The sequence below is a fragment of the Microcebus murinus genome, chromosome 19, assembly GCF_040939455.1.
Source record: "Microcebus murinus isolate Inina chromosome 19, M.murinus_Inina_mat1.0, whole genome shotgun sequence".
Taxonomy (NCBI): domain Eukaryota; kingdom Metazoa; phylum Chordata; class Mammalia; order Primates; family Cheirogaleidae; genus Microcebus; species Microcebus murinus.
This window is the reverse complement of record NC_134122.1, coordinates 15674316-15699310: the sequence shown is the minus strand read 5'-3', so window position 1 is coordinate 15699310 and position 24995 is coordinate 15674316. Positions and strand designations below refer to the sequence as shown.

At 37.5% G+C, this 24995-nt stretch overlaps 1 protein-coding gene across 1 annotated transcript in view; it reads right to left on the bottom strand.

The window, feature by feature from the left end:
- LOC142862424 (phospholipid-transporting ATPase ABCA3-like) overlaps positions 1 to 24593 on the bottom strand; it is a 31980-nt gene extending 7387 nt beyond the window's left edge. Inside the window, exons 1-3 of the mRNA XM_075995166.1 lie at positions 24517 to 24593; positions 17538 to 17665; positions 15505 to 15652 (exon numbers count right to left, since the gene is read on the bottom strand). Coding sequence (XP_075851281.1) covers positions 15505 to 15652; positions 17538 to 17665; positions 24517 to 24523 — 283 coding nt within the window. The 5' untranslated portion in view covers positions 24524 to 24593. The remainder of the gene's footprint in view (positions 1 to 15504; positions 15653 to 17537; positions 17666 to 24516) is intronic.
- Between the last annotated feature and the right edge of the window lie 402 nt (positions 24594 to 24995).

The following is a 24995-nucleotide window of genomic DNA, read 5'->3' as shown; positions in this document are numbered from 1 at the left end:
GGTGCTGGCAGTGTTTCATTTCCTTACAGGGCAAAGACAAAACAGGTGTATTTCCTTTAAGCTAAATCTATACAAATATGATTTGTGCACATTTCTTTATGCATGTTATAAAATAAGGAATAAATATAAGTCATATGAATGAAGTTTGTACAGCATGCTCTGGGTAGCACTAAGGGAAAAGTATCAAATTATAGTTGAGATTAAAGAGAAATATCAACAAGGAGTTGGCACCTATGAAAGAGGAGGCAAGAAGGTTGGTGTGTGTTCACCAATCAGAGCAAAGAGAAAGGCGTTACAGTCAGAGGAAATGAACACAGGGAAGCTTCTAAATAAGCTATTCATTTTGGCTGGAAGGAAAGGGATTTACTGGGATAAAAAAAACAACAATATCATCATCACCGTAATGGGAAGCAGCTAGATGCCAAATCTTTGAAAATCTGTCTGCTTAAATGGACTTTTTATTCACAGGCAATTGGATAAATCACAAAATGTGTTTCTAGCCATTGGTGTTATAGGATAATTACCCTGGTAACAATGTGGAAGGTAGATTAGGAGGAGAGAGAGTCGGCAGAGAGATAAGAGAGGGATGGTGAGAAGTAATGTGAACCTGATCTGTAAAGTAGTGCTGCATCTAATAAAGGGAAGGAGGAAAATGACATCCCTCATGATTACACAAAGGAGATAAAGTGAAATTGATAGACCACTGATATTAACAGCTATAGCTCAGGTACTGAGCACTTGGTGTGTACCAGGCACTACACTCAACACTCTACACGTATTTCCTCATTTATGCCTCACAATAGCAGGCCTGGGTGATTTAAAAGTGGTAACTTTTCATATAACAGCTCACTTAATATCATGACAGCCCTGCTAGTTAGGTATTATTAATCTCAATTTACATCTGAGAAATTAAGCTAGAAAAATTATAAACCATGTTATAAGAGTTACTAAGTAATAGAGCCAGGATTCAAACCTATGACTTGTCAGAGTCCCTGAAACAAAGTAGATACTTAATAAATAAAAATCATTAAATGAATCATTGGTTAAATGGATGATGACTAGATTTTGAACTAAAAATGGCTTAGCACAACATGCCCTGGACCAAGATATTATATAATACCAGAGGGGACTAGAAGAGGTCATTTTTTAAAAATGTACAGATCAGAAAGTGGTAAAAAAAATCAGAGAATCACAGAATCTTGGAATTGTATCTAAATTCATCTAGATATAATACTAATAGCTCAGTTGATTACTTCTTTATTCCAGCGAGGTTTTAGGGCATTTTCACATTTAAATTTTATCTATAATATTCTCGTGAAGTTGTTTGTCTAGAACTAAAACTAAAAACCATGTTAAGAATTCTAATAAAATTATAATATATTGCTAAGAGATTTAAATGTTCAGACCTTGGCCACTGCTAAGACATAACAATTGACCAATGTTGAGTATGTAGAGATAATTCAACTTCCCACATAAATTTTCCGTCCACATCCAGAATTTTCTACAGAAGTTCTATCTACCATAAGAAAAGCAGTTACCTTCAGTCGGTTTTCTTTTTCCGACACAATGGATTGAAGGAGGGTAAGATAATTCATAGAGAAGATACATACTATTACTAAAGGAACGAAAATACCACAAAACATAAAGAAGTAATCATGAAGATACTCCGGGTATGGAAATCGTTGAACAAAAATGCTGATATTATCAAACAGCAATTGTGCAGTACTGTTATGGTAGAGGATGATGGCCATATCTATGAAATGTTGCACAGTCAGGAATCCTTCCATAATGTATGCTAAATGGGAAAACAAAGATTGCTAAGTACAACAGACCAAAAAATAGTTGAGCTGAACAAAGAAAAAGGCAATTAAAGTTTGTCAAAGATAGCAAAGCTAACTATTGTAACGAGGCTTTTCTCATGGTTTAACTTTCAGAGCAGCTATCATGGTTTTACCACACGAGTACACAGTAAAAACTTTCTAAAAGGATCATAATGCACAGCTTCCAAGAAATGAAATACTGCATGAAATTATAGAACTGCATTCTGCAATTTCAATAAACTGACATAAATGAAAAATTGAATTGATTGTTGGCTAGACAAAGACTTTGATTCTGCACCCTGAACATTTGAAAACAGAAATGAAGCTCATACAAGAAGCAACACAAATGAGTGACTTATATGAGCTGATGTCCAATAAAGCAGCATTAATAAAAATATTGCCCTTTGACCTATGATAATGTGTAGTTTCTTACTTGTACGTGAATTTGGTATAGAAATTAAGAACAAGTACTTAAAAACTTTTATAGAAATTTAACATTGCCATGATATCGAAAAAGAAAATTTTCCATTAATTTATACAAGTCTTTTATATATTATGAATGTGAAACCTGTGTCAGATATATATGTCATGCATATTTTCTCCCCTTGTAATTTTGTCTTTTTTATTTAATAGTGTGTTTCATGTGGGAAGCTTTGATAAAGTCTAATTCATAAAAGTTTTTATAGTAAGTACCTTTTTTGTCCAAACAAATCATTGCTTACCCCAAACATATTCTCATAAATTTTGCTACAGAAAGTTTCTAATTTTAGCTTTATGATCATCTTAATTTTGTATAGGCTGTGATCAAGATTCATTGTTTCCATATGGATATCAAGTTATTATAGCACAATATAAGATTTCCTTTCTGCAGTGAATTATATTGGCACCTCCACAGAAAATCCAGTAACTGTATGTGTATAAGTCTATTTCCAGACACCCTATTCTTTCTGATGGCCTATTTGTTTATCCTTATACCTATATGACAATGTCTTCATTACTATAGCTTTAGAGCAATCTTGAAATCAGGCAGGATATGTTCTCTGGCATTGTTCTTTTTTTAATTTTATTATTTAATTTTATTTTTTATTTCAGCATATTATGGGGGTACAAATGTTAAGGTTATATACATTGCCCTTGTCTCACCTCCCCCGTCGAGTCAGAGCTTCAAGTGTGTCCATCCCCTAAACGGTGCGCATCACATTCACTATGTATGTAAATACCCACCCCCTTCTCCCCCCTCCCACCTGCCTGACACCCAATAAATGTTTTTTTTTCCCTAACATTTTGGTTAAATTTTATATCTCTGCCTCTCCCTAGCAAGGGTTAGAGGTATGCCCCTCCCCTCCACAATGTTCATCACATCCCCCAGATGTGGGACTATTCCCCCAACCCCTGAATCCCTGGTGAACACCACCACCCATTGAGCACCATAGTGTTAATCAGTCAGTACCAATTTGTTGGCGAACATATGTGGAGACCATTATTCTGATCTTGTGTCACCTCACTTTGGATAATGGGCTTCAGCTCAGTCCAGGATAATATAAGTGGTGCTAGCTCGCTGTCATTCTTAGAATTGGGTAATATTCCATTGTAAATATATATCAAATTTTAATAATCCACTCATGAATTGAGGGACACTGGGGTTATTTCCACATCCTTGCTATAGTGAATTGTGCTGCCATAAATATTTGAGTGCAGATGTCTTTATAATAGAATGTCGTATGCTCTTTGGGGTAGATGCCTAATAATGCTATTGCTGGGTTGAATGGTATTTCTATTTTTAGCTCTTTGAGATATCTCCAAATTCTTTTCCACAAAGCTTGCACTAATTTGCAGTCCCACCAGCAGTGTAAGAGTGTTCCTGTCTCTCCACTTCCTCGCCAGCGTTTGTTGTTTTGGGATTTCTTGATACAGGCCAATCTCACTGGGGTTAGATGATATCTCACTGTGGTTTTGATTTGCATATCTCTAATGATTAGAGAGGTTGAGCATTTTTTAATATGTTTGCTGGCCATTATTCTGTCTTCTTTTGAAAAGTTTCTGTTCATTTCCATTACCCATTTCTTGATGGGGTTGTTTGATTTTTCCTTGTTAATTCTTTTGAGCTCTAGATAGGTTCTTGTTATCAAACTTTTATTAGAAGTGTAGAGAGCAAATATTTTCTCCCATTCTGTAGGTTGTCTGTTTGCTCCATTGATAGTTTTCCTGGCTGTGCAGAAGCTTTTTAATTTGATCAGGTCCCATTTGTTTATTTTTGTTGCTGCGATGATTGCTTTGGGGTTCTTCTTCAAGAATTCTTTGCCTAGGCCAATGTCTGAGAGGGTTTTCCCAACATCTTCTTCTAGGATTCTTAGGATTTTATGCCTTAGGTTTAAGTCTGTTATCCATCTTGAGTGGATTTTTGTGAGAAGTGAAAAGTAGGGATCCTGATGCATTCTTCTGCATGTAGCTATACAGTTTTCCCAGCACCATTTATTAAAGATAGATTCATTTCCCCAATGTATATTTTTGTTTGCTTTATCAAAGATTAGGTTACCATATGAAATGGTCTCATCTCTGGAATCTCAGACCAATTCCTAACATCAATGCTTCTGTTCTTATGCCAGTACCAGGTTCATTTAATTATTATTGCTTTATAGTACAGCTTGAAGTCAGGAAGACTGATGCCTCCCAGTTTGTTTTTTTTACTTAAGATTGCTTTGGCTATACAAGGTTTTCTCTGGTTCCATATAAAGTGAAGAATTATTTTTTCTAAATCTGTAAAGAATGATGGTGGTACTTTGATGGGGATTGCATTAATTCTGTAGATGACTCAGGTAATATTGACATTTTAACAATATTGATTCTACCAATCCATGAACAAGGTAGATTTTTCCATCTGTTTACATATTCTACAATTTCTTTTTTTAGTGTTTTATAGTTCTCCTTGTATATGTCTTTCGTTAAATATATTCCTAGATATTTAATTTTCTTTGGGGCTATAGTAAAAGGTATTGTGTTTTTTATTTGAGTTTTGGCTTGACAGTTCTTGACATATATGAATGCCTCTGATTTGTGTATATTGATTTTGTAACCTGAGATTTTACCAAATTCATTTATCAAGTCTAGGGGTCTTTTGGACTAATCCATGGGGTTTTCTAGGTATAATATCATATCATCAGCAAAGAGCGAGAGTTTGATTGCATCTTCCCCCACTTGGATGCCCTTAATATCCCACTCTTGCCTGATAGCTATAGCTAGGACTTTGAGCACTATGTTGAATAGAAGAGGAGATAGTGGGCATCCTTGTCTAGTTCCAGATTGAAGTGGGAATGGTTTCAGTTTTTCCACATTGAGTATGATATTGGCCATGGGTTTGTCATAAATGGATTTGATAATTTTAAGGTATGAGCCGCTAATGCCTATTTTGTTAAGTGTTTTTATCATAAAGATGTGTTGGACTTTGTCACATGCTTTTTCTGTATCTATTGAGAGAATCATATGGTCTTTGTTCTTGTTTTTGTTTATGAGGCAGATTGCATTTATAGACTTGCATATGTTGAACCAGCCTTGCATCCCTGGAATAAAGCCGACCTGGTCATGGAGAATTATTTTTTTGATGTGCTGCTGGATTCTCTTTGCTAAAATTTGTTGAGGATTTTTGCATCTACATTCATGAGGGATATTGGTCTGTAATTTTCTTTTTTTGTTGTGTCCTTTTCTGGCTTTGGTATCAAGGTGATATTGGCTTCATAGAATGAGTTAGGAAGGATACCACCCTTCTCAATGTTGTGGAATAATTTCTGTAGTATAGGTATGACTTCATCTTTGTATGTTTGGTAAAATCCTGAAGTGTAGCCATCTGGTCTGGGACTTTTCCATTTGGGGAGGTTGTTAATTACTGCTCCAATTTCTGCACTTGAGATTGGTCTACCCAGGAATTCTGTTACCTTCTGGGTGAACTTAGGGAGGTTGTATGAGTCCAGGAATTTGTCCATTGTTTCCTCATTATTTAGTTTTTGGGCATATAGTTGTTTATGGTAGTCAAAGATAATGTTTTGTATTTCTGTGGTGTCTGTTTTGACTTCTCCTTTTCCATTTCTTATTGATTTTATTAAAGTCCTTTCCCTTTGAGTTCTAGTCAGTCCAGCAAGAGGGCTATCAATTTTGTTTATCTTTTTGAAAAACCAGCTTCTGGTTTGTTGATCTTCTGTATAATTCTCTTGTTCTCCATTTCATTTAGTTCTGCTTTGATCTTTGTTATTTCTTTTCTTCTACTAGAATTGGAATTGGTTTGCTCTTCTTTTTCCAATTGCTTGAGTCTATTCATTAGGTTGTCAGTATCTAATCTTTCTTTTTTTTTTTGGATGTGAGCATTTATTGCTATTAGTTTTCCTCTCAGGTATGCTTTTGCTGTATCCCACAGGTTTTGGTAACATGTGTATCCCTTATCATTTCGTTCAAAAAAACTCTTGATTTCCGTCTGAATTTCCTCCTTGACCCAATAATTCTTCAATAATAGATTGTTTGGTTTCCATGACTTTGTGAAGTGTTGAGTGTTTCTATAGGAATTGAACTCTAGTTTTATACCACTATGGTCAGAGAAGACACATGGTATAATTTCTATTTTCTTAAATTTTTTGAGATCTTATTTGCAGCCTAGTATGTGATCAATTTTGGAGAAGGATCCATGGGCAGCTGAGAAGAATGTAAATTCAACTTTATTTGGGTGAAATGTTCTGTAGAGATCTGTCAGACCTTTTTGATCAAGAGCTTTGTTTAAGCCCATTATTTCTTTGCTTATTTTCTGTTTGGAGGATCTATCCAGTTCATTCAGTGGAGTGTTGAAGTCCCCTGCTACTATGGCAGTATTGTTTAACATGCTATTTAGATCATACAAGGTTTGCTTTATGTAATTGGGTGTTCCTGCATTGGGTGCATAAATATAAAGAATTGTTAAATCTTCTTGTTGGATCTTCCCTTTCACCATTATAAAGTGGCTGTTTTATACTTTTTTACTTTTGCTATTTTAAAGCTTATGTTATCTGCAAATAGTATACCTACCCCTGCTTTTTTTTTTTTTTTTTTTCACTTCTGTTTGCCTGGATGATAGTTTTCTATCCCTTGACCTTCAGCCAGAAGGCATATTTGTGGGTTAGATGTCTTTCCTGTAGCCAGCAGATACTAGGCTTGTGGATTTTTATCCACTCTGCCAGTCTATGCCTTTTCAGAGGACAGTTTAAGCCATTTACATTTATTGAGAGGACTAAAATTGGAGGAAGATTTCCATTAATATAGTTGGGTAAAGTCCTGTTGCTTTGACTTGTTCCTTGAGCCATCATGCAGTTCAAGTTCTAGCCTTTAATTCTTTGAAGATTTCACTTTGAGGAGTGTCTATTGCTCTGTTCGGTGTGGAAGGCAGATCTGAGAACTTCCTGTATGGCTGGTATGTTCTTTGTAAATTCCTTCAGTGATTGCTTGTCTGAGAAGGACTTTATTTCTCCCTCATAGATGAAACTTAATTTTGCCGGATAAAGAATTCTAGGTTGGGCTTTTTTCTGTTTTAGAAGATTAAGGATAGGCACCCAATCCCTCTTGGCTTGTAAGGTTTCAGATGAGAAGTCTCCAGTTAGTCTGGTAGGCTTTCCTTTATAGGTTATTTGCTGCTTTCGTCTTGCTGCACGTAGGATTGTTTCTTTCACGTCTACTTTGGTCAGCCTAATAACCAAGTGATGAGGAGATTGCCTTTTCACATTGAGTCTCCCAAGAGTTCTGTGTGCTTCTTGTATTTGGATATCAAGATTTCTAGCCAGGCCAGGCCAGGCCAGGCATATTTTCCTCCAGTATTCCATGAAATAAGTTTTCCAGCCCTTGTGAAAGTTTCTCTTCCCCCTTCTGGAATCCTGATCAACCTGAGATTCGGCTTTTTTACATAATCCCACACTTCTTGTAAACTTTGGTCTTGTCTTTTGTTTCTGTGTTCCCTTTTATCCTCTGATTTGTTTAGCACATAAGCGTAATTGTCAAGCTCTGAGATTCTTTCCTCTGCATGGTTCATCCTGTTCTTGATGCTTTCCACTGTATTATGGAGTTCCTTGATTGTTTGCTTCATTGCCAGAATTTCTGTCTGGTTTTTCTGAATAATTTCAATTTCTTTGGAGAATTTTTCATTCATTTCCTGAATTGTTCTTGTAGTTTCTCTATGTTGGGATTCTATTTTCTCTTCAATTCCATTGAGTTTACTAACAATCCATATTTGGAATTCTTCCTCCGTCAGTTTAATCATATCATGTAAGTTGGTGTCAGTTGATAGAGATTTCTTTTGGAGGTGACTTTTCTCTCTGCTCCTTCATGTTTCCTGTGATCTTTTGCTGGTTCTTTCTCATTTGGGTGCTTTATCGAGGACTGGAGGTGCAGGGACTGGATTATCAGCTAAATTCTGGGATTCCAGAGGAATGATTCTTGGCAGATCTGGGGATATGTGCTCTCATTCTGTAATGTCTTAGATGAGTTTGAGCCTGTTGGGTTATCTCTGACCTGTTGTCCTCACCGTCTTTTAATAGAGATTAGTGAGACTGCATCCCTTGCTTAGACTCCCAGGAGTTGTATTACTCATGTGCATGACTCCCCTAACAACTACTAGTATGAGGTGGGAGTCACTGTGATGAGCTATGAGGTTACTCTCTTTTTTTGTTGCTTGAGGTTTGCAAAGGGGGTTTGGTTATCAAGGTATTCCAATATCTATGTAATGAGCTCTAACCCCCTAAATGTGGTAAATAGAAATCTCAGTGTTTGGGGAGTGTTGTGCCACTCCCAGGGGATCTTTGAGCCCTGTTACCTATTTAGATAGGGTGAGATAAGCAATAGGTATCAGCAAGCCTAAGAGAGTATGCTTTAGAGGTTGCTTGATCTGTGGCTGGGAGGAGCTGCTAAAAAGTTATTCAGAGATCTTTCACTGCTTATGTGGGGCAGCTCCTGGTGGGAGGTGTCTTTTGGTACAATTGCTAGGGATTCTGGTTGAGATTTTCCTTCCCAGAACACAAGCCTGTAATTTGGCAACTGCCTGGATACCAAGGGCAAGCCCTTGTATTCTGCTTTTATCAGATGATCCAAACAAACTCACTATAGTAGGGCATCAACTCTTGTTATTCCACCCCTCCAAGAATGGGGTTTATCTAGTTGGTATGAAGTAAAAGCCTCAGGGCTGTTGAAGAGGCCCTGCCTAGGGCCACTGAAGGACATAGAACAGAGAATGACCTGCCTGGCTGCTCTGCTCCTGCATAGGAGGCATCAGGCCCATCCCTACATAATACCAATGGCCTGGTCGCAGACAAGGACCCTCCACAACCCAGGCGGGGCTTAGCCCTAAAAGCAGTCTCCCTCACCACTCTGCACTTTCAAGACTGGGGACTGATCTTTTGGCTGGAGGACCTATCTACCAAGTTGGATCAAAGAGATGGCCACGGGTCTCAGCTTGGATAGCAGTCTAGAGAAGCTGTTACTGAACCCTTTCATGGGAGGGATCTGGCCATTTGATGAAAAATGGGCCAGCAGTGGATAATAAGCAAGAGGAGGTAGCAGTCCAGCCTCTGGTTTCAGCTTGAAAAATGGCTTGTTTCACAACTCTGCCCAGGGGCAAAATCTGTAATTTTGGAGAGAAGTACCTAGCCCAAAACACAAGAAAGTGTGGTGGTACTGTTGTCCCAGGTCACAGTTGGAAAATTGGTGTCCTTCCCAACTCCACCCTGCTATGGCGGGGTCTGTTTTTTAGGCACAAAACACAGGCGGCTGGGTGGAATGGGGGATCACCCGACCTCACTGGGAGGCACCGCCTAGAGAGCAATCTCTCTCCCTCTTCCGCCCCCTCACTGGTGGAACTTGAGTCACTGGGGTCTGCCAGGAGGCTCCGCCAAGGAGCAAGCTCTGTCCCTCTTCCACCCCCTCACAGACAAAGCTTGAGCCACCCAAGTCCACTGAGAGGCTCCACCAAGGAGTGAACACTCTTCCTTTTCTGCCCCGTCACCAGCAGAGCTTGGGCTGCCGGAATGCCCCAGACGACTCAGCCAAATGAGCAATTTTTCTCACTTTTCTGCCCCTTCAAAAGCAAAGCATAAGCCACTGGTGTGTACAGACATCCCCACCCCCACCCCAAAGAGTCCCCGTATGGTGCCCTGGAGAGTTCAAATTGCTTTCTGCTCCTGTCTCCTCTCTGAACCACCTAACCGCCCGTGTTACCTCTTCGTGCTGACTTCAGGTGCTTCGCTGCCTGTGTGGGTGTGGGGGTTGGTGAAGAAGACGACATCCCCCTGTGGAACAGATCTCACAGTCCTGGCCGGCTGGCCACTGAGCGCAGCCAGCCTGTGCTCCAATCCCTGCTATACAACTCGGACTCTCAGAACTTTGCGGCAAATTCACTGAGTCACTTTCCTCCTTTTCCCAACCAACACTGCTTGACCCTTGAAGCTTCCCTGCAATTCCTCGAAGCTGATCCTGTGGGAGTACTGCCCACTAGAGTGATTTAGACCGCTTTCTTCACCTCCCACTCTGAGACCAGAGGGCCAGGAGTTCCTCCCTAATTCGCCATTTTTGACAATCCTCTAGCATTGTTCTTTTTAAAGATTATTTTTCCTAAACTAGATCCATTACATTTCCATAAAATTTTTAAAATAAACTTGTCAATTTCTTCAAGAAATCCTACTAGGATTTTGACTATGAGTGTACTGACTCCATAGATCAATTTAGGGAGAAATTACATCATAAGAATTTTGAGTTATCCAATCAATGAAATTAAGATATTTTATCTTATTTTAAGATAAAATATAAAGATTTAATATTTAAGATAAAATATTAAGATATTTTATTTGTTTAGGTCTTTTAAATTTTTCCTTCAGAAATATTTTGTCAATTATGGTGTAGATTTATAATTTATTTTTATATATTTTACTTACATGTTGGAATTTTACTAAATTAGCACATTAGTTATAAGAAGCTTTTTGTAGATTTCTTCAGAATTATCTGTATACATGATTCTGTCATTTGTAAATAATGATAACTTCAGCACAGGAAGAGGGGTTACTTCCTCATTACTGCCAGGAGGAAGCAGAAGTCAAGGTTTCCTACTTGGCCTCGATGGATCCATAGTGGGGAGGGGGTGTTTCCTGGTTATTGATGGGTGGAGGTAGAATTTTGAGATCACCAGATGGTCTCACTGATACCATGACACTAATGACACCTAATTATGGCTAGACAATGACTTTCCACTGACTTTCAAGTAGGCCTGCTCTTGAAAGTGGAGGGAGAGTGAGATGGGAGAGGAACATTTCATTATTGCTGGATACGGGTGGAAGTCTAGGCTCCCCACATGGTGTCCACTGACACTGAGGTGGGAGGTGGGGGCTACTACCAGGCAGTAAGGATGACTGTCCCACCTCCATAATTGGCCTTCTCTAATAGGTGGAGATGTTAAGGCACTTCATTACAGCTTCACAAAAGGAGAAGTCTAGGCTCCCCATTCACCTCTTGATGCCATGGGCAGAGAGGGATTCACAGTTTTTTCTGTCATGTTTGGCTAGAATAGAGCAGTTATCATCTAAGAAGTTTTCTATCTTGCTGTCTGCCTCTTTCCCAGTCCCAGTCCTTTGCTAGAGAGTTCAGGCTTTTAGGGGGTTTATTGTCTACTCATGTTGACATTTATGGGTTGTTGGCTTCTTCAGGTTGAAGTCTGGGATATAGGAAGCAAAAATAAAATCCCAGGTACTAACTCTCCACCATAACTTTTCTTGGGTACAGAGGACTCTAATTGATCTGGTTTCTCTACCTTTCAGAGTCTTCTTATGACTGTTTTATAAATAATGTCCAGTGTTTCAAGTTGTATTTAGTTATGAGGAACAGAAAAAAGCAAGTCTACACTATCTCCCCAGAAGTGGAATTCTTCAAATACTCAGTATTTCTCTAATACTCTTGAATATGCTGTTCTTGAATATGTTCATCTGACCTATCTTCCAGTTCACTGATGTATCCTTGGCCATTTTCATTCTACTGATGAGTCATGTAACACATTGCTCATCGTTACTGTGCTTTTATTTCTAGCATTCCTTTAAATTCTTATAGCTTCTATCTCTCTGCTGAAATAAGCCATTTGATCTTGTGTGTTGTCTACCTTCCCATAAATTTTAACATATTAATCAAAGTTATTTTAAATTCCTTAATAGTTCCAAATTCTATATCATATCTGAGTCTGATTCTAATGATTGTTTTGTCTTTTCAGATTGTTTCTCCTTGCCTTTTTATATGCCTCATAATTTCTGTTGCAAGAGACACATGATATAATATAGTAGATATAGAAATAAACTTTCTATGTTTAGAGATAAACATGCCTTTCCTATGGTTATGTTTAAGCCTACCAGAATACTATTTATGTCTCTATGTTTGATCTGTTATTGTTCCTTTTTTCTTTACTTCTTTCAGACTATTTTTTAATATTAAAGTCTTTGTCTGTTAATTACAATATCTAGCTTATCTAACCATGTATTATATTGACTTTTTTTTTCTTTTGATGTTGGGTAACATTCTCCTGCTTCTTTGCATGTTATATGATTTTGGATTTTATGCCAGATATTATGATTTAAAAAACAGTGGACACTAAAGTATAATTTTTGTTTTTTTTTCTTTTCTTTTCTTAAAGATGCTAGCCCCTTCCTCTAACATACAGCTACAGTGAGGAACTGATCATTCAAATTCCAGGAGAGTTTAGTTGAGCTAAATCTGAACCTCAGCTTTAATTAAATTGAGCTTATCTCTGCTTTCAAATGGGATCAAGGATATCTCCTTTTATCCTTCTGTCTAATTCCCCCACCTACTGCACCACTGCTGATATTTTATCAGGCTTTGAACTAAGACAGCCATGGGCTGAAGTTTCAGAGAATTTCGGTTTATCCTGGGATTCCATCAGTTTCCCACAGTACAAGAACTATAAGACTGCACGGACTCTCTGCTTTCTAGCTGGGACTTCCCCTGCTGCTATTCATGAAAAACTCCAAGATCAGGGGAGAGAAAACTCATAAACTGAAACATTCCTTTTTTTATTTGGGGCTCTTCAGATTCTAATATATCTCACCATTCCACACTGTTGTTAAATGTGCAGATGCTCTCCCCTTATCTCTACAAACTGTCTCCATCTATGACTGGCCCACTTGCTCCCAGGTATAGAAGACACAGCAGCTCTTTGCTCACTGATGAAGGGTTTGTCCCCTTTGCAATTAAGTTTAACACAGCTTCCCTGCATCCAAAATTCTTAAACAGCACCACAGAGCATGAGTTTCATTTATTCAGGGTTTTTTTTTCCCTTATTGCTACCACATCCTTCTATATCCTAACACCAAAAACATTAACTACTAATTGATTTCCAATGTATTTCACAAAAGTGCTATTCTGTGACAGCTTAAAAATTTAATAAAAAACAAACAACAACAACAACAACAACAACAAAATCGTTCAGACCTTCACTAGAGAAGTACTGCCTTAAAGAACATTTAGTTTTTATTGGGGCAAGACTAGCCTCCAAGCATAGGTTCCTCATGTAGCTATCCATGGAATCCTAGACTATGCCCCAATATTCTTCTGAAGAGAAGTATTGATGACATTAATTCAAGATTATTTGTTTCTCAAAAAGCCCCTGTGACTAGAGAGCAACAAGAATGTTTACAGTGATGGCATGGGGTATACTATCTATCTACCTATCTTGATACACACACACACACACACATATAAATTAAATGTGTTTTGTATTATTTTTGATAACATGCTGGGGAAAGTTCAGTGCACAGACTCCGGACACAGAGTGCATTTGTTTAAGTCTCAGCTCCAGTGCTTATGAGTTATTTAACCCTTAGCACAGTGCATTAATCTCTGAGCTGGTACTTTACCTAAAAAATTAACATAATTAAACCTATCTTATAGTAATTGGTAATCAGAGTAAGCACTCAAAAATTTTAGCTCTTATTATCAGAGAAGGAAAGAACTTAAGGCTAAAATAGATACTATTGATATAATAATGCCTTTCTATTTAGGACTACTGTGTAAAGCAAGGTTATATTAAAGATAAGAATTTATGATGACAAGTAGGTAATTAAACAGTAAAAATAGGGCTTGGGTGCTCTAATCAATTAATTTATTAAATTACTTTCTTTTATACTGCATTATATACATATTTAAGTGTCTGTATATACACACGCATTTTTAGTTTCAGGTACAGAGGACAGCGTTTATTGTACTCCTTTGTTCATGACTCAGATTCCTGCCACTTAATCCATTTTATTGATTTATTCTTTTACATTCCTATTTCCCTTGCCCCTCCTCTCCTTCCTATCAGCAATCATTCTGTGCTTGATGAGTGTCTTTACGTTTTTATGTGTTATTCCAAAATGGGTACTGGTATTTTGTTTGCATATATTTTCATTCAGGTAAGTGAAATTGTGTTATACACTTTATTCTTCTAGTTTTGTTTTCATGATGCTGCTATGCATATGTCTAATCCAGTATTTCAAATTAGTTGCCCTAACTAAGCAGTTGGATTGCCTCCAACTATTTGCCACTAAAAATGACACTGCCATTAACATTCTTATGCATGCATAAGAGGGTGTTTTTTCCCTAAGGGTTTCTACCCAGGAGCATATTCTTAATTTGGATTCCACTACCAGAGATTCTCCCTGGAACTGGAACCGTTAAGTGAGCTCAGGCTCCTTGGCTCCTGCAGTGCATTTGGGTTTCTGCATATGTCTCTGGCAAATCTTAGCCTTGTTCAGTTTTCTAAGTTTGTCACTAGACTAACACAAGGGAATATCTCAGACTAAGTTCATAAGGTAGTATCATTATTTAGAAAAAGCATAAGATTCCATTTCAAATTTTATGACTGAAAAAATAATGTTCAAAATATTCTTTAAAGAAAACAACATGCAGCAACACAATCTGACCACCTTAACGCAGAAAGTATTTTCACATTTGGTTATCTGTCCCAGTTTTACGCTAACAAATATGCAGTTTACATAGCTATACTTTGACAATATGGTCCCAAATTTTGCTTTTACAAAAGATTTCATGATGGTTATTTCAATGACCACAATCTTCAGTCAAATTATATTTTATACTTTTATTATTCATTTACCATATTTAAAATTAGGTTATTTCAAATTTTTAAGAACTATGCTAAATTGGTCATTGCTTGTTTCTCTTGTTGAATAATTTTCCAAAGGTAAATTTGCAAAATTGTTGGTAAAAGTAAAGCCTCACACTATATACTTTTAGATGGTAAGTTTGCATTAGAAATTTAAAATTTCTATAGTTACATTAAAAATTATTCATCAATCCAACAGAATAATATACAGTTATAATTAATCCAGGCCTGTGTCAGTACCTGGAAACTTGTACATTAAGTCATTAAAGTCAAAATTTCACAAGTAAATCTACGTGAAAATATAAGAACATAGTATGGTAATGATTGGAAAAGGTAAAAGATAATAAAAATACATTGTTCAGATGTATAGGATTTTTTTTGTATGGGGTCTGGTACACACTAAAAACCACTAACACAGTAAGTTAAAAATAAGCAGCTTCGATTAAAAGGTTGAGAAAATATAAGTATAAATATGTGATGGCTGTTACTATACAACTGGGATATTAAAATAAATATGATCAAAGATCTGCTCACCAGGAACTCCCCCATGTGGGTTGTAGTTTCTGGGTCCCACCCAAGGCGTAGGTGGAAAGAGATAACCTGTGAACCAGTCTCCTCTGTGATCATAGTCCTGGTTCTTTGTTTCCTTAAGATAATTACTAAAACGCAGGTAATAGTGTACCTAGAAGGAGCAATAAGGAACAAACACTATCAACCAAAATAAACAAACAAAACAAATCAACAAGTAAGAATCGGAAACAAAGGGAGCTAAAGTACAGCTGGGAATATGTGACTTTGCGGCAGACCAAGGAGTGCCAGGGTAGACCCTGAACCTCAGGAAGTGACAGCAAACGTGTCATGACACGCATCACATGCTGTGACCACATCTAAGCTTAAGCTTGCTTCCTTTACATCTGTTCTCTCTCTTAATTTTGTAAAATTTTTTATTGAAGTGTCAGTAACACTTGGATGTATACTGTGGGTCTGTGGTAAGCAAATACAGTGGTAACTTGCACATCATTGTGAATGTTTCCCTAGACAGCTGGCTGCATACTAAAATGAAATACACCAAAAGGTGTTAATGTCTCTTCCCTTTATGTCAGCCAAGTGTAGTGTTCTGGGAGGAAAATCTCTTCCTCTCCTAAAAGTGATTATAACATAAGGAAGCATCCTATATGAGAACAGAGGAGGGATGCAATAAGATGCAAATGTGGAATGTTGCATATTATAATTATTAAATGGAAAGATAATACTGATTTTGGAGAACGTAACTGATTTTGGAGAATGTAAATTTCAAGGTATGTCATATTGGGCTAAGTAACTTTATGAGACAACAAATGGACCAAGAGTTGTCAAAAAAGTCAGAAGTGTCAGACCAGAGACATCAGTAAGAGCAGGAGGGGCAGGCAGGTGCCGTAGGTCAAGGTGAACAGTCATAGATAGTTACATACTCAAGGTGCCAGGCCATTCCCTATGTCTCAAGGACCTCAAACTCTGAGAAAACATATATATATTTATATCCTCATATAATATAGATTCAGTGATAGAGATGTGGTTAGGGTATACCTGGGAGAATGAAAGAGGAAAAGAGTGTGTGTGGTCAGAAGAGACAATGTCGACAGAGCCACAACAGCAATAATAAAGGGGAAGTGAGAGCAGGCCAAGTGAGGGGGGCAGCACGAAGGACACTAACCATGGCAGAAGAGGTGAAGTTTGAAATTGCACCTAAAACATTTGGCCATGATCAATACACACTGTTGAGCCTAGACCAACATCAGCCTACATTACACTGAGTCAACCTGAGGGAAGTTGGCATCTCTGGAGATGAGAGGGACTGATGGGATGGAAAGGATCCCTTTAACCCTAGTTACAACCTGGTGGTCCTTCCTTAATTTGTTGTTCCATTGACAACCATCTGTACCTTAAGCATAGAATTTTTGGCTCTGTGCATATCCGTATCTTATGTTTTGATTACTTCCCTATACACCAGAGATACCAAGTGCAAAGCCCTGTCCTTTCTTGTCTCTCTTTTGGGGGGCTGCTAATCACAATCTTCCTCAGTGTCTGCAGATGTCCTAATTTTGATTCAGGCTGGCTAAATCTTGGAGTTATTTTCTATATGTATGATTGGAAGAGAAATCATGAGATTCACTCAAAAGAGGAAAATTTTTGTGTTGTGTTCCCTACTAGAGAAGACGTGACTGCTTTATGACATCAGGTGTCTTGGCCTAGGAAATGTGCATTTTCTGCAGGGCTACAGACAAGTGCCGTTTCAGGTACGATGGCAATGATAGTATCTGCAACTGCAAATGTTTCCTAGGATTCCAATTTATGCATAAGGCGGTGAATGCAATTCTTTCCTCATCAGTATAAAGCACTGGCTCCATAAATGCAGACAACTGAAGTTAGATCTGGATTCCAACCCCTGCTGTCCCATGTACAAGTAGTAAGATCTTGAGAAAGTTATAGTTGTCCCACTTATAAAATGTAATAACGATACCAATACTTCATTAAATCTCTTCAAATTGGAAGTACAATTATGAGCTTTGTACACAAAACTTCCTTACCTTAAGTGGCAGGGGATCATTGCTATTTTTGAAGTTGTGGTTAAAAACAATACCAGCCAGAACTATTTTAGAATTATTCTCATCCTTAACATAATCTTCAAAATCCCTTTCCGTGGAAAAGCCCACAACTGTAGAGACAGAAAAATCTAATGTGTGAGTTGGCCACAAAAAGGCAAAATATAGGATAGCCTTTCCTAATATATAAGATGGAAAGCAACTTTACATGGATAAAAAGCTATTAAAACATTAAATTTCTAAGTGCTGTTGCTGAAACACTGGCATTAACAAACTAATGGATACTTGGAATACATGAAATGTTTTAGGAGCTTTAAAAATTTTTATTACAAGTTTAAAATAATAATTGTTATAATAAATACATACTGAAGGGAGCTAAGGTATGAATGACACGTCAGTGTTTTGAAATTTCCAACTTTAAGGGAAATAAGAAAAAAATGGATCCATGAAATGTATTTAAAGTCCTATACCATGGGAATCTCTATTGTCAAAAATACTTAGAAACTGAGGGATAAAACCACCTTTATGGTTGCAATATATTTTAATATGTGAGGTGATCAGTTCATGAATTTGGCCTAAATTAGATTTAACCTAATAGAAATTTTAAAAGATTGTGGCATCATCCCTACCCTCCTAAGACAAAACATTTAGTTACATAAAATATCCATATGTGGTGTTGTATACATTAAAGATTGTCTTAGGAGTAAACATGTGTTCGACACAAACAGGATACCAAAGGCTTAAAGAGCCTGCAGGGGGAATGAAGTTTCATGCAGGTTTATTACTAGGATTTAAATGGCTTGATCGACACAACTCTTCTTCCAGCTAATCCCCAATCATCTGATTTTCAAAAGCTTCTATCAGAAGCCTTGTTGTCGCCACTGTTGATAGAGTAGTCTGTGAGAACACCAGCATCCTCACAAAAGGTGCCATATATCACGCTTCCCAAATGCCCATTCCCATGATACGCTTCCCTCCCGTCCTGGCCACACTTGTCATGGGGGATCTGAGGTGTCACTGTTTCTGAATCTCACAAAGACTATCAAACAGTCAGTTCCCTTAGCCACTTGGATCCATTCACTTTTTGCAAAAAAAAAAAAGTCTATATAAAACAAAACACAACACTCAACTCCAAAGAATTAGCCTCGATCCTAGACAGTGTCTTTTCCGTACATATGGGATCATGATGGAAACCCTTTTTAGGTTTTTATCTTCTAAAACATCTACATTTAGGTGAATTGTGGTAGTTGGGCGCTTGCTTTACACTTGCATGAAAAGGAGTCATTCCTATAGTTGTCAAAAACAAAGTAACAACCTGGCCCTAGGGAAAAAGAGAAGGATGAGGTCATAGATTCTGGAACTGATCCTAATCCAGGTTTAGCCTGGGAGGTGACCCTGCATTCACAACAATTTATCTCCAAGACAGGTACAAGAAGCCCTCACTGAGCATCAATAGGTGCTTGGAAACTGTGATTTTAAGCAAAATGATGTATAACAAAACTAACTGCACCACAGGCTGATTGATATAAACAAGAGTAAGTTTCTTATGGCCTATTTCTGATCAAAAAAAATTACCAAACTTCTAAAGACCAAAACACTTCTATAATTAAATACTGAAATATATAATGTGAGCTATACATATATTGACGAAAGATTAATGAAAGAACAAGTAAAATAATTATTTACTCAATTATTCCAGTTCAGGATCAAGGGTGGTTGGAGCCTGGCCCTGTAGCTCAGGGAGCCAAGGCGGGAACCAGCCAAGACAGGATGGCATTGCGTAGCAGGGTGCACTCACACACTCCCACTCCCACTCAGACTGGGACGGTTTGGACATGCCAGTGCACCTAGCGTGCACATCTTTGGGATGTGGAGGAAATCGGTGGACCTGGAGAAAACCCACACAGACATTGGGAGAATGTGCAAAGTCCACACGGAGAATGGCAGTGGCTGGGAATCAGTTTCTTTTTTTCTCATCAACATTATGAGGAAACAATGTCGAATAAAATGACATTAATCAAGGACCTGCTGTGTTTGAGGCAGCCACCAGAAGAAAGTAACCAGCCTCCCCTCCTTCCTGCTTTTTATACCCAAACTTCAAAACTGACCTCTAGTCAGCAACATAACCATTCCCAAAGCTTGATAAAATGTCGACAAGAGTAACAGCTTTCATCATTAGATGAATCAGACACGTGCCAGCTTCATATATGCCTCTGTGTGACTAGCTTATACTCGGCTGCCAATGTTCTGAGTGCTGACAGTATACACATTGTGTTTTCTGTCTTATATACAGTTGTCTCCTCATTTATGTTCTATAAAGTCATAAAAAACACTGAGTCAGAGAATATCGAACAATTTGCTCCTAGGGGAAAAACCAAATTAGGTTCCTGCAAGACCCTGGTTACAACATTTTCATACCAACCAACACATAAAGTGGTTTTGTGTATGCTTAAGGACACCTTATTTAATATATATTGTTAATTTGTTAACCCTGAACTCATGCCTGAATGAAGCTTCTCTAACACAGGTATTTTCTCCGTAAGGCACAATCACAGCCTTTTTGTGCTAGGAACCCTAGACGGCACTTCGGCACTATGCCTGGAGGTCGTATTTAACAGTAAACTCACCAAAACAAACAAAAAGCAAACAACGTAACATGAACTATACCAAGACAAGGATATTTGTTTATAGTATGGGAGTTGAAACAGGTTGGACAGAGTATCACCTTGTTTGGCCTCAGCTGGGAACTGCCCCCAAGATGACTCAATATTTTTTGCCACTCAAGTTTTTTTGCTGTTCATAGTGCAGCAAGTACTGACTTAGGGTAACACGTACATTTTAGTGAGGTGAGTTCACAATTATAGAATCCACAAATAACAAGGAGCAACCTAGTTTCCCAAACTAGTTTAATCTGGTAACAGTGTAAAGCGTATTTGGATTCCTATCCAAACCTGAAAACATCGTTAGTGGCCATGCAATTATGCTGAAGGGGTTATAATCTTTGCTTTTAGTAAAGCTGGGAAGTGCCAGATATGTAGCACCTGACCCATCCCCCTTTCAGGGGTGGGGAGGGGGCGGCCTGAGCTGGGATATAAGTTTCAAAGCTGAAAGTAGATTCACAGGGGCTAGAATCAGGTATGTACCTATATCATCTGGGGAGGAGCAAAATGAGACAGAGCCTCAGAGGGCCAATTCAAATGGTCAAAACTGGGAAAACTAAGCCCACTGCTAATTTTTTTTTAAAAAGTAGGAACACAGATGGAAACAGAATATCAAAGTTTAAGAGCTAGATGCCAGAAATGGAATATCACATCACAGCTTAAGAGCTAGTTGGAAATAGAACAAAAAGGAAGCATCACAAGGAAGAAAACCAGAATGCTCTTGGGTTCTAATAAAGCTGAAATATTTGCAGTTTTCCTTCATGACTAGTCAGCTGCACAGACTAGGCTGACTTCAAAGGACAGGATCCAGGTGAGAAGACGAGACAGGAGTGAAAGACAGGGTTGATTTTCTCAGACCAAGTAGTTGAAGGCAGAAAGTTTAGTTATGCCCATTGCCTTGAGTTATTCCAAGAAGTAGTAATCTAAATTTTTCAAATGGACAGGTTTACTGATGTGAAAGACGTGAACTCCTGCTTAAAAGGTTTCCTCTGATTTTTATTTCCTGTTTTGTATCATTCTTTGGAAAACAGAAGGCATATTGGAGGTGTTGCAAGATGCTACAGCTCTTCCGAATATTCTCTGGTAGGCTGGGCTTATGGTGAGACTCCACAGAGGGGCAGGACAGCAGAGCAGGAGGCTGTGGTTACTACGATAATAATGATAAAGCCAACATTTACTCAGTACTTATTATGTGCTCAACACTGCTCCAAATGCTTCCCACATCATAATTCATTTAATCTTCACAACTACGCTATGCACTAAACACTACTATTATTTTCATTTTACAAGTGAGGGAGTATGTTCTTCATTCTGGTTTGTCTTAGAGATACAGCTGTAGAGAGATATCCACTGTGAAGCTGGTAGCACACTGGTTGTATGACATGTAGCCACAGAGGTCTTCAACCAAGAGCCATTTCATACTCTAGTTACTTGACGTCTAAAAATCAGTCTTCTCCTAACTTCATTCCTGTTCCAGTTTAGTTTCCAGTGTCTATCACTTTAATAACTCTTTACATTCTTCAATTTGTTTGCTTCTTCCACCTTCCATCCTAGTGACTTGGTGAAAAACTAAACAAAAAAGCCTAGAAGTATATAACTTCCAACCTTTTTCATACCAACAAGAAGAGCACTAAACACACACACACACACACACACACACACACAAACTAAAAAACATTTCTCTGAAGCCTAGATGGGATACAGTTGTTCTTCTAATCCTTGCCATGCATAAGAAAGCAAATGCATCAGCCTGGGATGATGGGGTAGAACTGAAACCCAGCACACCTGAGCAGCTTCTCCCCTTACCCCTCCAGTAGTTATGTTAGTTCTGCTTCTTTTGGTATAGGAGGTTCTATTTGCTTTTATCCTTTCATCATGCCTGATCTCCCCAGATGTCTAAAAGGTTTTCCCTGGGTATTCGTCTTTGAATATCAGCTGCCTTGGCTAACAATGTCTACCTGGAAAGAGGGGCAAAAGCCTAGCTTCTGGTCTTCCAAGTGAGCACAGGCAGGTACACAGTAGCAGGCAGGTTAAAATGCTGAGCAGAGATTTCAGCAGCAGGGCAGTGCTAGGGAGCCAGAGAATGGAGTTCAAGCCCCACAGAGGTTAAGGGGCATTCTGAAACACTCCAGATCTTCAGCTAGTCATACGAGGGTCATGCCCTAGGAGTAAGGACCATGCACTAGGACATGTGTTATGCCCCAGGAATAGAGTGAAAAACTGAAATATAGCATTCCTTAACAAGGCTGAAACTAGCCTTCAACAGGAACAAGGTCATCTACCAGTACTCTAATAAACACCCAGAAGAACACTTAACCCTCTTTGGATAAAGATATATATCCTCAAGAGCCTTTAAAATTTTTCATCTGCAGTATCTTGCATTTAATAAAAATATACATAGTATGTTATGAAACAGGACTCAATGACCTAAAAAAGATGTGCAAATAATCCAGATACCAGAATTTTCCGGCAGAGACTTTAATATGGTTAATACATAAAAAATGGAACATTAGGCCAGAGACCTGGAATCTATTAAAAACATAGATAAATGGAAATTCCAGAACTGAGAAATATTGTTTTTAAAATAATTCAACAGATCACATGACATAATAATTATAAAATATATAAGCAAAAAGAAAAAAGCAGCCAAATCCAAATTGGAAACTTTAGTATCTTAAATATATATTTTAAAAAATATATCTAAAAATTTTAATGTATACAGTATATAACCTATTTAATCCTAATACCTAATTGGAAATTTAACACTTCTCTCAATAACTGATATAATTAGCATAGAAAGAAACAAAAAATACAGAAGATTTGAAAAGCATGACAATTAGCCAACTTGGCCTAAGTGGCATTTATAGGACACTACAAGTAAAACTTAACAGAATACATAGTCTTTACAAATGTATGTGGAACAGTCATCAAAATATACCATATACTAGTCATAAACAATCTCAAAATTTCAAAGAACTGATGTCATAGAGTATACTCTCTGATTAAAGGAAATTAAAATAGAAATCAACAACAGAAAAATAACAAGAAACTCCCAAATATTTGGAAGTAAAGCAACACATTTCTAAAAATTCTAAAATTCCTTGCATCAAAGAAGAAATCAGAATGAAAATTAGAAAACATTTTGAGTAACCCAAGTAGCTCATAATTGACCCTAAATTTGTTGGGATATTTGTGCTGCATATTTTAAAGATTATGGGGAATTTTGCATTCTTCTGCTCAAGCGTTTACTGGAGACCATTCTTCTAAGTGAAGTATCACAAAAATGGAAAAACAAACACTATATGTACTCAAAACTAAATTGGAACTAATCAGTCAATACTTATATACACATATGGAAGTAAAACTCAACAGAAATCAAGTAGGTGGGAGGGGGGAGGAGGGGATGGGCAGATTCACACCCAATGGGTACAATGTACACTATACTATCTGGGTGAAGGGCACACTTAGAAGTTTGACTCAAACTGTACAAAAGCAAATTATGTAACCAAAGTGTGTACCCCCATAGTATTCTAAAATTAAAAAAAAAAGAAATATTTTGAGACGGCATCTACTCTCAAGGACTCTCAAATCCCTTCAAAGGGAAAAAAGACTGAAAAAATACATGACTGAGTAACTGTGTGTGTGTGTGTGTGTGTGTGTGTGTGTGTGTGTGTGTGTGTAAAGGAAAGAAGACACTAAGGAGATGCCCACCCAACTTCTGATAGTGTTTACCTCTAGGAGAAAGAGGAAAGAAATTGATCTGAGAATGTGAAGATGAGAGAGGGTCTGGGAACTTTTAAAGTAATTCTACATAGCTTTGAGTCTTCTCTAAACCATTCATATATGACTTGTGCAACATTTTATATAAAACATGTTTTAAAGAGATGACCACTGAATGTGCATTCAGAATGAAGGCTCATGCTTATCCTGTCCCCTTGTACACCCATGGCACATGATCATACACCCCTGGAATTATACTTACCCAGGTTGAAGAGCACAACTAGATTCAAGGAAGACATAGTATCACAAAACTGGAAAATAACTTAGAATAATATAAATTGGTCATCTAATTTTTAAATATTACTATTTGTTCTAGGTTCTACTGAGAAAACATTTTATAAAAACTTAACTCTCAAATTTAACAAGGTCCATAATAGTATACTTAGGAAGTTAATGCCTGTTATGAGGTTATCCTACCATGTTTTACTTGGGAGGTAATAATAAGTTAATAAGGTTATAAGTATGTCTTCACTAAATTAATTTAAAAATACTGCATGTTTTTAAAGAAAACTTTAATTTCTAACCTTTCATATTGATGTTTAAAAAGTCTTTCACCAGTTCAACAATATTCCGTACCACAGTACTTTTGGACGGCACATAAGCCAATTGCCAAGGATAAGGAAAAATGAAAGGATTACTGATGTGCGTAGGCAAAGTACGCAAGGAGTAACCATGAAAGTTGTAAGGTCCAAACTTCTTTATAACAATATAGTGGCGTGTTGTCAAAAGCGTAGCAAAACATATAACGATTAGGATAATTTCCACAATTAAAGTAATCCATCGCCGCCTCTAGAAAAAGAAAAAAAAGATTATGTCAATTGTCCAAAGAGGTCATTAACTTTGCAAATGGCTAATTCTTTTATATTAACAGATACTTCATTAAAAGAATGTATAGATTGTCAAAAGGCATAGATTCACTCTGTAATAGCAGCAATTTGTTGGACTGTCTTTTTTCTCCTTCTTGTGTAATATTCTTCAATTATTTCATTCTGTGAGGACTCTA